A 13,446-nucleotide genomic window follows, 5' to 3' on the forward strand; every position below is an offset into this window, starting at 1 on the left:
AGCAATCTAACAAATGTTTAACTTGAATATATACAAGCATTTAAAACAGATTTTTGATTAAGCATTTTCTCTCCTCTATGCATATTTTATAATACACTATATATATGAAGTAATTATCAAAATTCCCCAGTGAATTATAAACCATCTTTCAGGCTTCTAAGAAGATCATTTACTGAGTATTGGGGGAGCTACAGTATTCTCTTCAGATAAGTAGCTTGGAATATATTAGATTTCCCACTCCCATATAACAAGCCACCTTGAAATTCTAAAGCAACAGTCCAAAACACTGCAGCTTACAACAGAGAGAATGCAGCATTTTGGGCCAGTACTGGAAGATATTACAATACTTATTAGAACTGAAAATTTTAACACCAAGTGGGGGAGGAGGGGGTCTTATTTTGGATTAGTAGTTTGACCAATTTATTGTTCACAACTTTCAAATTATACTTTAAGCTAAGTATGCTTTATACTTTTGAGTTATATTAGAAAGCTCATTCATTTTTTCTTTTAAATGGCAGAACTTAAAATTGTAAAGGGATCTTAAAATGGCAAGTTTAAGTGTGGAAAGAGTACCCCCCCAATCAAAGTAAATATCTAAATGCAGAGAAGCCTAAAAGATCAGTCCATGGATAGCTCTCAACAAGGCAGGCAGGAGAAGGGGTTTTAATGAGTTGAGAAAGACAGTATTATGAGATGTTTCAGAATTCAATGGAAGAAGGCAGGGAGGGTACGTAATACTCCCAGCTACGATTTCCTTACACTTCGTTAATTAGAAATCTACATGACGACTGTTTCATTCAGATGGTTCTAGCTGAGCTGACAGTAAATTATACTACAGCACTGAACACGTGTTTAGCTGGATTTCCTTTCACATACACTCCATTTTCCTCTTGGCCTTTATATCCAGTACAATAAAAAATAAAGCTTGTATCAATTATTATTCTGGGTGTACAGGGTAAGCAACATGGATCCCTGCTGCCTCTGACCAGTGCCCTCAAATGTATAGGGTGTTCACCAGACACAGGAAAACAGATGAAAAAAAAGAGAGGTGAACTCAGTGCCTTTTGCCCCATAGTCAAGAACCCAAGTTAGATAAAATAAGAGGCCATTCCTCCCTGGGCCTCACCTCCTCAACATAAGGGTGTTTTTGAAATGAGGAGGGGGTAGGCATTTGTTAATTACAAATTAAAGAGACTAAAATAATTCTGCTAAAATAAAGCGATGACAAAATGCAGTACAGAAGAAAAGGATTAATAAAGCTGTAAGAGCAAAAAAAGAGACATGAAGAGAAATACACAACAAAAACAATCATAACTCAGCACATGAATAAATAAAATTAGGATCTACTTCCTTTTCAGTCTGCTCCAAAGTGAGGTAAACACGGATAAATAGGGCCCTACCAAATTCATGGTCTGTTTTGGTCAATTTCATGGTTTTAGGATTTTTTTAAATCATGAATTTCATGATTTCAGCTATTGAAATCTGAAATTTCAGTGTTGTAATTGTAGGGGTCCTGACCAAAAAAGGACTTGGGGAGGAGGGGGGTTTGCAAGGTTATTGTAAGGAGGGTGTGGTCCTGCTACCCTTACTTCTGTGCTGCTACCGGTGGCGGTGCTGCCTTCAGAGCTGGGCAGCTGGAGAGCAGCAGCTGCTGGCTGGGAGCCCAGCTCTGAAGGCAGAGGGATTGCCACCCTTACTTCTGGGCTGCTGCCTGCAGAGATGGGCCCTCAGTCAGCAGCCACCACTCTCAGACCGCTCAGCTCTGAAGGCAGCAGCCCAGAAGTAAGGGTGGCATGGTATGGTACTGCCACCCGTACTTCTGCGCTGCCTGCAGAACTGGCTGCCCGGCCAACAGCTGCTGCTCTCTGGCCGCCCAGTTCTGAAGGTATTGCTACCCTTACTTCTGCACTGCTGTGACCCCCCCCTAAAATAACCCTGCAACTCCCTTTTGGGTCAGGATCCCCAGTTTGAGAAACCTGGTCTTCCCTGTGAAATCTGTATAGTATAGGATAAAAGCACACGAAAGACGAGATGGGGGGGGGGGGAGAGAGATCAGATTTCACAGTCCGTGATGCATTTTCATGGCCATGAATTTGGTAGGGCCCTCCTGATAAAACAGGGTGAGGAGGAGTAAGTCAGAAAAAGAAATGGTTTACAAAATAATGTTGACTTTAAACCCAAAATTTTCAGGTAGTGCTAATTTGAAGGGAAAGAAGCCAAACAAAACACTAATGAACTCAAATCATTTACACTGGCTGGACCAGGGTAGGAGTTCAGGGAGGTATAATATCACCATCATTACCAATAATACATGCAGTTTAAAAAACATTAAGTCCAGGGAAAGTAGACACACACACCCCGTTCTCCTCATCTCTCCACCAGGCAGGAATCTAGCTAGCCTCATGTCTGTGTGCATATACAATAAAAGACAGTCTCACAGGCAGTCTCTACAAAAGGCCTTCCCGCTCTAAAGCTAGGGCTACCCGAACATTCTATCCCAAGATGGCAAATGAAGATATATTTACACACATGACCCAGGTTTTGAAGTTATGATCCGACAGATAAGATATCAAATGCATTCAGTTTTAGAAGGTCAGCTGCAATTTGAGAGTCACCTTGATAAAATGATAACCCCAGAGGACAAAACACACACCCCTTTCGTCTTCCACTTCCTTCTATCCAGTTACCAGCTATAGGCAATTGTTTTAAATCAGGGAAAGAAATTTATGTATACAAAGAACCTTTTAGGGTTCCCATCTGGTGTAAGAAATGCTGGATCCTGTGTGGCATGAGCAGCAATGGCACATTGGCTGCTGTGGCTGTTCAGAGAAAAGCTGTCTTTATCCAGCAATACCACCTTCCTCCTCCTGTTACACCACAGGAGTATGCCAAGCTGGGAGTGGATGAAAGGTTAAGGTTATCTTTCACCACTCCCTCACACACTGGAGAATTGTCCCACTCTCCCTCAATCATCGCCACCTTCAAGTATCCCCCTGCACTTTAGCCCAGCAGACTGAAAGAGGGGGAACTGTATTAGCAGAAAGATTGGTGAGGTAAAATGGCATATTCACAACAAAACTAGAAATGAAAATTTACAAACAGAAATTTTTACCAAACATAAAAACAACAGAACTCAGAATGATCATGGAATTTTTCTCTTTAAATATACACATCATCAATTCAGGATTTGAAGAAAATACATCATAACCCTCTTCCGCCTCCCTCAAAACAAACCAAATGTTTTGATATTTCACCCCATTAAATAGTCAGACTTAACATCCCAGCATGCCAGAAGAGATGGCTAAAGGGACCAGCTCTTTGAAAAAGAAAAGACTACAGTTCAGATAGAAGGCAGTATAAAATATAGTCGTTTGATTTTAAGAAGGGCTGGGTAATTGAATGACTAAACCTCAGTATTTTAACTCTCCCTTTCAGGACAAATTCATCACTGCTGAGGTCAGGAAGGAATGCTACTCTGTCCCATTGTGTCCCTTTTACACAGCAATGCACAGCTAATTAAGTGTACTATGGGGTTTTGTCTCAATCTGTATCACACAATGACCACTGTGGGAGATAATATCTGCCTAGATGGTAGGCCAAGTTACTTGTCCGTATGCAAAGTTTACAGAACAGCAGGACACATGCTGGAAAATACTAAGGAATGGAAATCAGTTGAACTCCGGTGGTGTCCAATCTCCAGCCATAGTCTAGTCAAAGAACAGCAGCAGGTTACTGCTGTTACAACCAGCATAAGGTATACAAACTGATAAAACTAAACCTATAGTTAGGGGGATAGCTTCAAATTCAATTGCAGTCAGAGGACAGATGGAAACTCATGAAACTATTAATTCAGTTTCATTAAAATCCTGTATGATCAAAAGTGGAGTTATATAATAGAGGCAATTTACAGGAAATCAGATTGACTTATATACATCTAGAGATTCAGAGATCTGTATTCTTTTTATATGTGGATATAGGGTGTAAGTTACCTAACTGCAAAGAAGCACAAGTGTTCTTTTCATACACGGCATTTGCTCAGCCTGTATACAGTGCTTCCTGTGGAGTCTGGACGTTAGGACTGTGAAATGAAGATGAATAGTTCAACATTTTCCCAAGCATTCCACACACTGAATGAATATACACAATAGCATAATACACTCAGCATGCTGGCACTATTGTGAGAGCGTGGTTCCTGCTAGTGCAAGCAGTTACTGCACATACAGGACAATTAAGAAAACTCCACATCAAAACTGACAAATCTGTGCATTAGATTAACCTGAAATAGTTGTGCTTTCCAATGTGACTTTCAGGTGTTGAGTGGTAGGATACAATATTTCTCAGGGAACAGGAATTTTCTGCTTCCTTGCATCTTTAAGAACTAAAGTTTTTATTCCTCAGGGTTTAAGGGGGGTTTAAGAACTTCTGAGCTCCAATCACAATTCCAATCACTCACGAGCTCTCTCTATAGCCTAAGCAAGTCACTCAACAACCCTGTTCTCAATTTCCCCATCAGTAAAATTTGGCTAACCTGCCTACTGGATATTTCACAGAAATTATTTGTGAATACTTTTTGTGATCAAAACACAAGTATTATCCGTGTAACATGCTGTACATGGCTGTGTCTACACGAGAGTCTTTAAGACTCGCTAGAGCATATCTAGGCTATGAAAACAGTTGATGTTCTAAAAACATGTTTTTAAACTCCACATAGCATATAGAGTAGACAGGGTTTAACACATTTAAAACATGCAGAAAACAAGCTAACATGTTTTAAAGGTGGGAAACCCGGTCTACACAACATGGTATGTTAAACAGTTAACTGAGATGTTTTTAAAATTCCAATTATTTCCCCTAGTCCAGACAGGAACCTTGGGATGAGCTATTTTTCAGACCTTCAACTTTCCTCTCATTCTACCCCAGTCACAAAGAGGATGTTAAATGAGTTTTCTAAAGGGGGATTTATTAGATTAGATGTTACAGTTTCCTTCATATTTGTTGGAATGCTCCTCTAGAGAAAAGAATAGTCAGAGCAATACTACCGTAATCTCTGCAAATCAAGTACGGTGTCCAGGTAAACAACACCCTAATTACTACAAGCAAGGGAAAAGGAATTGGTTTTATGTATTGATCGGTAAAGCTTGTATTCTCAAGGGCTCCTTGGGCCCTTTAATGTGGAAGATTTGCATTATAATCTTAAAACTGACAGACTGCCTGAGTAGGTCTGATGAGTTCCATTTCTAGATATGGCTGGGCTTGATTAATGTTCTCCATTCTGAAAGGCAAAGCCTCTGCAGCCTATGTCAAGAGCTGGTCCCTTTTGGCTATTCTCACAGTAACCTCACCAACCTTCCCACTAAAATGAACCAAGGGGACCGGTCGTAAAACGGGTCGTGCCCATCATTGAAGAGGTCGGATCCCTCCTCTGTTCCAGCGTCGGAGCCAGTATCGTCCACAAAGGCCTCATCATCAAAGTCTTCCATCTCATCCTGCTGCTCATCGGCCAGTTCGGTTATGTCGGAGTCAGCCGTGGAGAAAGTGGGGGAGGGCGTGCGGTCAGCAAGGCGCTCATTCACGCAGCCATGGAAAATGGGGGAGCTAGATATCAGTTAACGGAACACTTTGATTAACACAGCAAGGGGAGAGAGGAATGTTTCATAACACAGATCATACTGCTGCAGTCAGCACAGAGCCCACCATAACAGCAAGCAAAAGCTTTAGACCATCTGGATTGGGATGAGATGGGAGGAAGGGGATTGCTGACATAGTTAGGGAAAGACGGAATCCTTGGATTGAGCAAAAAGCAAAGGAAACATGAAGACAAACAAGGCTAATCATGTATGGTTATTTACATTGTTCTTATTAGCTCACTTAGCGTATCTACAATCTGTATATCCACCATAAGGCACTTTAAAAATAAAGGAGTGGCTCAGCAATCAGACACTTAATGAATCTCGGTCTCCTCTCACTAGGTGTTTAAATCCTTCCAGAAAAAAGCAACAAAACTGCTTTAGTGTCACATCCACACAAAGCCCTCAAGCTCTGGACCAGTTTTCCCTTGGTATTTCCATAAGTCTTCAGTCTCTCTCATAGCACTACTCCAACAACTTCAGACAACACTTAACTAGTTATTTCAATCCCTTCCTTTTAGAAATAAATCTTAAGTTTGATTAAGGGTGAATTCAAACACCTACCCTCTGAAAGGTTAAATCTGTATCAAGAAAGTTTTAGGCAGCATTTCCTGCTTCTTACCAGTGTTTTGGTGATGCAAGATGATCAATAAGATCCAGAAGTTGGATCATCAATCCTGAGACCCCACATACATGGCTGATATGACTACACAGCCTAAAACTCTATTCAAAGTCACAGCTTTCTGCCCGCAATGAGTAGGTGAAGTGCCAGGAGATAGAATTGTCATCACGTACCTACCAACCAGTTTGAACCAATGGAATCGATCGTAGAAGGGGTCACTACCAGTCATTGTGCTCTCATTCTCATCCTGGGCATTGGACGCCATTTCTCCAGCCCTGTCATACATCTCCCGCATCAGCTCCAACCTCTGCCTACACAGCAAAAAGTCCCCAAAAAAATTAATGTTGAGAGAAAGAAACTATAAGAATTTGCTTCTACCATATGACGAATGAGGACATTTGTACAGAGATGCTGTGGTCATTTTTCTAAAAGAGCATGCATACTACAGGGACAGAATAAAGTATCGTCCTAAAACAGGCAAGGGGAAACGGGGCTACAAAGAGGTAAGGGTCCAGTTCATCTCTACTGTACTAATGCTCTACCATAATGTTAGGGGTCACTGTGCTGTGGGAGATGCCATCTTTTGGAAGAAATGCAGAACACATGCCAGTCAAGGTCAATAAATATCCCGTGGCTCTTTTCATAAGAGCAGGTTAAGCCCTGAGGCTCTGGTCAAATTTAAGCTTCAGTCATTACATTCTGCCTCCCCAAATTCCTCCTGCAGTTTCATCTAGGCACATTGGTTGCTTTCTGCACTGAACCAATGTATCGTGTTGTTGTGCACTACTGAATAGCTGTCACATGCCCCCCAAAAAAGTGGCTGCATTTCAGTACTTGGCAAAATGACCCCACTATAAACCACAAGCACGCAGAGGATTATTTAAGGTTTATGTTTCAAAATCCTTGGATTACACTCCAGAAGTGCAAAAATAAACTGAAGAATCCGTAGTCATACAAACGAGTAGGAAACCTTGGCCTATCTTGTGCACATTGCACAAGAATGATGAAAACCACCACCTCAGACTTAAAAAGAAAAGGAGTACTTGTGGCACCTTAGAGACTAACCAGTTTATTTGAGCATGAGCTTTCGTGAGCTACAGCTCACTTCATCGGATGCATAGCATATCGTGGAAACTGCAGAAGACATTATATACACACAGAGACCATGAAACAAAACTTCCTCCCACCTCACTCCCCCGCTGGCAACAGCTTATCTAAAGTGATCCTCAAGTAGAGCCATTTCCAGCACAAATCCAGGTTTTCTCACCCTTCCCCCCCCCCCCACACACACATACAAACACACTCTCCTGCTGGCAACAGCCCATCTCCCTTTGAAACCCCTCTTTATAATGCGCATGATAATCAAGGTGGGTCACCTCCAGCACTAATCCAGGTTTTCTCACCCCCCCCCACACCCCCCCCTTTTCCAAAAACCACACACACAAACTCATTCTCCTGCTGGCAACAGCTCATCTTACAATGTGCACAGCAATAATCCAAGTTTAACCGGAACGTCTTGGGGGGGGGTTTGCAGGAAAAAAACAAGGGGAGACAGGCTACCTTGCATAATGACTTAGCCACTCCCAGTCTCTATTCAAGCCCAAATTAATAGTATCCAATTTGCAAATGAATTCCAATTCAGCAGTTTCTCGCTGGAGTCTGGATTTGAAGTTTTTTTGCTTTAAGATAGCGACCCTCATGTCTGTGATTGCGTGACCAGAGAGATTGAAGTGTTCTCCGACTGGTTTATGAATGTTATAATTCTTGACATTTCTCTGTGTGTATATAATGTCTTCTGCAGTTTCCACGATATGCTATGCATCCGATGAAGTGAGCTGTAGCTCACGAAAGCTCATGCTCAAATAAACTGGTTAGTCTCTAAGGTGCCACAAGTACTCCTTTTCTTTTTACGAATACAGACTAACACGGCTGTTACTCTGAAACACCTCAGACTTGAGATTGTTAAAATTTGGGAGGGTTTTCTAAGGGCAGATCTCCATTACTGAAGTTTTACCTTTTAATTCTGTTTATCAGTGGTAGGGTTAGGTGAAGCAGAAGAGAAGGAATGAGTACCAGACAAGTGCAGGAAACATATATATTAAGGCAGTGAGATCAACTGGGACAAGTCTAGAGAGACCTTAAGAAAAAAAACCCTACTAATTTTGAACTAGACCCTACTTGAGTTTCTCCAGGGACCAGTAATGTGTTGCTCCATTCTTCACATCCTGGACTTCCACAGCCACTACTGTCCGAGGGAAAGGTCTGTTGTTCCGAGTCTTCTCTGACTCATTGGGCAGCAGCTCAGGGGGCAGAGGGGAATAGAGAGTGTTGGTCAGCAGGACAAACTGAAACTGCACCTGAATGGAGAAAAACAAATATATTCATAGAAATCAGGCACAAGGGGGCTTCTATTTAACCCTAGTAGCAAGAACACTCCCAAAAAGCCTCATTAAAATGAGACCGGGACCCACCTAAACGAAAGAAGGAAACAACTTGATTTTTATCTCTGAGAGCAGCACCAATTTTTTAAGTTCAAAACATTTAAGGAACAGCCTGGTAGTCTAACAGCAGCATATAATACTGCCAGGTTGGGCATCTAGATCTAGCATTCACTTTTTGATAAAAATGAATGACCCAACATGAAGTTAGAGATAAGATCCCTTTTCTTTTCCATCTTAACAAGGCTTTAAAGGACAACTGGAATGGGGACTGGGGAGACAATGTAGGGTAGATGAAATATACAAAAATGGATTGAAAGAAATACAAATTCAGTATGGAATCTGAATCATGGCAGTCAAGCCTCAAAGCACTTCACATACCAAAATAAAAACCACGAAGTATGGTGGGTTACAGGCAAGAAAAATAAGTATAATACATCAAAGCAGGATCAGTATACAGACAACATCTAGGAGTTTGGTGGTCCGTACAATCTTACCTTCTTCTTTAATTCCACGCTGATTGCATTGGCCTCTTTCAGATAGACTGCATTGCCCCACAGCTGGTCCCTTAATGAAGTGAACTGGTGAAACTTCCATTTCCTGAACGCCCACTGGGCCAGTTCATATTCATGCTGAGTCCAGGGCACTGAGGAAAGCAAGGAAATAGCTTAGTCAAATGTAATGGTTTTCCCTCCAACACACCCATTCAGAGGTTATTTACTTCTCTTCATTTTCTTGTAAAATTCTTAATGTTGTCACTGAAAAGAGAGCATGGAAAGGAGATAGGTTGTACTCATTGCTCAATGGGTAACTAGCTCTGATCTTCCACTCCAAGCACTGGAAGCTTACCCTATAAAGCAGGGGTCGGCAACCTATGGCACACGCGCCAATTTTTATTGGCACGCTGCTGTCTGCCGGACCCGGGAAGACAGCAGGGTGCCACTAAAAATCCTGCCCGGCCCGGCCCGCTCTTTTCTGCCCCCCAGCCCACCGCTCTCTCCTTGCAGGGCAGGCAAGCTTCCCCCTCCCCCCGCCTCTTCCACCAGCATGCTAGTTCCTGCCCCTCCTTCTCTCCCGCCCTGCGGCCGATCAGCTGACAGCCCTTACTACGAGCGGGAGAGGTAAAAGGGGAGCTGCAGCACACTCTCTGTTCCGGGGACCTTGGGGAAGGGGGTGGAATCAGGGCATATCCCCTCCAGCCCCCTGCCGTGAGCTGCTCAGGGCAGGGGGCTGGGAGCACCCCCACGACCCCAGCCCACACACCCCTGCACCCGCCCCACATACCCTCAGCCCTGTGCCCTGACCCCTGCACCCCCCAAACAACCCCAGCCCTGACTCCGGCACCCCCCACACATACCCAGCCCCCCCAGCCCCCTGCCCTGACTCCTGCACCCCCCACACATACTCAGCCCCCCCACACCCCACGCCCTGACTCTTGCAACCCCCATATCCCCACTCCCACCAAACGGGAGCTCCTGCACACCCCCCACATTCCCACCTGCACCCCTCGCACCAAATGGAAGCTGCCCAGGTAAGCGCTCCACACCCAAACCTCCTGCCCCAACCCTGAGCCCCCTCCCTCATTCCAGCTCCTGGCCAGACCCTGCACCCCAACCTGCTCCTTCACCTCCAGCCCTGTTCTCAGTGCACTCCCACCCTCAGCTCAGTGCAGAGAGAGAGGAAGAGAATGGGCTAGAACCAGGGAGAAGGTAGGTACCTACTCTACGTGGACAGGGCCGGGACTCCAGATCGGCACCGGGCTGAGCGGGGCCGGCAGCCGGGACCCTGGCTGGCAGGAGCCAGTGGACAGAACCCCAGACCAACAGTGGGCTGAGCGGCAGCAGGCTGAGCTGCTCGGCCCACTGCCAGTCTGGGGTCCCGGCCGCTGGCCCCACGCCAGCCAGGGTCCCGGCTGCAGGCCCCACTCAGCCTGCTGCCAGCCTAGGTGAACGGAACCCCAGGCCGGCAACGGGCTGAGCGGGCCGGCGGCGTAAGATCAGCATTTTAATTTAATTTTAAATGAAGCTTCTTAAACATTTTGAAAACCTTGTTTACATACGACAATAGTTCAGTTATATAATATATAGACTGAAAGAGAGAGACCTTCTAAAAAACGTTAAAATGCATTACTGGCACACGAAACCTTAAATTAAAGTGAATAAATGAAGACTCGGCACACCACTTCTAAAAGGTTGCCGACCCCTGCTATAAAGCATTTGGAGTAGCTAGACCGAAACAAAAACTAAGCAAGCTCTGGTTACCTGATTTGTAGAAATCCAGAAGGCTAAAATGCTAATAAAAAGAGAAAGCAAATACCCAGGGAGAAGATTGTTAAGCTCTACATCTGTTGAATCACTCCTCCCTTCCTGGGTGTTCTGTAGCACAGAGAGGAGTTAGCTGCATAAGGTGCTCTCACTTACACTAGACCCAATCAGGAGTTCTTTCACAAGGCAAGTCTACACTACAGCGCTACACTACCACTGTAGCATGTCTGGTGAAGACGCGCTATGCCAATGGGAGAGCGCTCTCCTGTTGGCATAATTACTCCACCTCTGCAAGAGGCAGAAGCTATGTCAGTGGGAGAGCGTCTCTTGCCAACATAGCGCTGGTGTGGACAGCGTTTAGGTCGATGTAATTTACATCGCTCAGGAAATGTCTTTTTCACACCCCTGAGCAATGTAAGTTAGATCGACTTTCACGGTAGTGTAGACAAGCCCACAGATTAGAGAATCCTAGCGCAAATTCACGAATAATCTCTGTTTAGGACACGAGAGCTCTGTGGACTGGCACCAGAATATGAAGCCCAAAGCTCATTCCCATCCAATGGCTGCTGGGTGGCTTAAATGAATTTGAGGGTCCTGGTCCAGTTCCTTTGTTCAATGCTCATTCAGAACCTGTTCTGTGGATACAGAATTTCAGTCTATATGGCTGTCAAATTTGCTCTTCAAGAGGCCATCACTTTTTCACAAGTTCCAAAGTTGGTTTTCCATCTTATGGCAAATATCTCTGTAGTGCACCTTCCTTTGCACCAAAGATTTGGAAACAGCCAGTATTGTTTCCAGTCTCAAACTCACCTTCCTCCTCTTCCTCTTCTTCCTCTGTCGTCTCAGCAGCTAGGGATCGCGTCTCAACCTGCTTCTGCAAGGCCTGCAGTTTACTCTCATAGTCCTGTGGGAAGACAGGAGATACCGTGTAGGAAAAAGACAGACATGAAAGTGAAGAGGAGACAGCCAGAGAGAGAAAAACACTTCAGGAGTGACAGACACACAAGAGGAGAGGAGATATGCACAAATATTTCCATTTAACTCTCAAAGAGATCAGACTCCTCTGAAATAGAATTCAATAACATACCAGACATCTTTGGAACTTTTCCTTCTAGAAGAGTGGAAAGGAGAAGACAAGGGTGTCTGTAAGATATGCTGGTATGTCTGCCATGTGTTTTCCTTATTATAAGACCCCCATACACACAATGGCCATAGACTGTGGAGGGCTTTTTTTTTCCCCCGGTGGGAAAGAACTCAAAACTGGAATGTCAAGAGGGCATCGGTAAATTTGTTGGTATAATTTAACTAGTTTTGAAAGTACTTCTGGTGACAGTGCACATTTTGCATAAAAAGTGTGCAGGGTCAATGGATCCATGCCCCACTATTCCATCCCTCACACACCATAGAAGTCATTAAAATGGAAAACTCACTGCTGATACAAACTAAATAGTGGAATAATGACCAAAGTAGGATTATAAAACATGGAAAAGCTGAAGATCAGTGCTTAGAAATTGAGGTTAAGTGCCTCAAAGATTAAAATGTTTGTGAAACAGTTTTATGCAGTTAACATTTCTGCACTGTTCTCTATATTATTTAGTTAGGCTACATGGAGATGGACTGGTGTATCTTCATTTAACCAAGACCGTGAAGAGTTAGATATTCCATTGAGTTTTGTCTTTTGGTGCAATGGAATTAATTTTATGCTTTAAATGAAGTTTATTCCTTTATCAAGTTCTCACCACCTAGGGTGTGAGTGCAACACACCATTATGTATATTTAATTTCACACAGGAAGAAAATATAGTTTTATGTTTATACAGATAAGACTAACTGTGCCTAGGCCAAAGCAGGTTTGGTTCTGAGCATACTATGGTCCCACGTAAGGACGTGCAGGGGGTGAAAAATTTATCCCCATCATGTGAAGTGGAGGAATGGACCAGAGGTATTTTTCTGACTCTTAAGTGTTTGGAAAAGAATCAGACCCATCCTAGTAGAAAAATGTTTAGGATGTTGTATCTTGCAAGAGTAATTGCTTGGACAAAGTGAGATAAAGTGTCCTGTCACCACCAACAAGTTCCTTCTCCCAGTGGGTGGAGAGAAGGAGAAGGACAGCACAGGAAAACAATTTCTCTTGGAGCTCCCCTATGAGCAGCATTAGAAGTGAAAGTTAGTACATCCTGCTAATTTGCAGAGGACTCTGCAAAGGCTTACTCAAATAAACGAAAGAAAATACTGATATTCATGGAAATACAGAAAAAACAAACAATAAGACATATGGGCATTTATTCAAAGGTGCATCTCAGGCTCTAGATCAGATGCCAGCTTGCGTACAGGAGAAGACAGAAGCTTAACAGAATATCATACACTTGTTTTTAAATATACTGACATCCTAAATGTCAATAAGAAAGTTACTAATTGTGAAAGGCTGACTACCTGGGTGTGGAGATGCATGTGAGAGAAAGGGTTTGGACCAGAGAATTTCATCCTGCCTATGAG

The 13,446-nt window shown here is 43.6% G+C and overlaps 1 protein-coding gene across 17 annotated transcripts in view; it reads right to left on the reverse strand.

Moving 5' to 3' along the window:
* KIF1B (kinesin family member 1B) overlaps nt 1–13,446 on the reverse strand; it is a 147,873-nt gene that overhangs the window by 41,628 nt on the left and 92,799 nt on the right. For 11 of the 17 annotated variants that reach the window (XM_037881079.2, XM_043531768.1, XM_043531764.1 and 8 more), the window contains 5 exons: nt 11,762–11,855; nt 9,185–9,333; nt 8,428–8,606; nt 6,423–6,560; nt 5,347–5,595 (listed from right to left, as the gene is read on the reverse strand). In XM_037881079.2, coding sequence (XP_037737007.1) covers nt 5,347–5,595; nt 6,423–6,560; nt 8,428–8,606; nt 9,185–9,333; nt 11,762–11,855 — 809 coding nt within the window. The remainder of the gene's footprint in view (nt 1–5,346; nt 5,596–6,422; nt 6,561–8,427; nt 8,607–9,184; nt 9,334–11,761; nt 11,856–13,446) is intronic. The other 6 variants (XM_037881082.2, XM_043531771.1, XM_037881081.2 and 3 more) reach the window with 1 other exon arrangement.

This window comes from Chelonia mydas, chromosome 18 (assembly GCF_015237465.2).
Source record: "Chelonia mydas isolate rCheMyd1 chromosome 18, rCheMyd1.pri.v2, whole genome shotgun sequence".
Classification (NCBI taxonomy): domain Eukaryota; kingdom Metazoa; phylum Chordata; order Testudines; family Cheloniidae; genus Chelonia; species Chelonia mydas.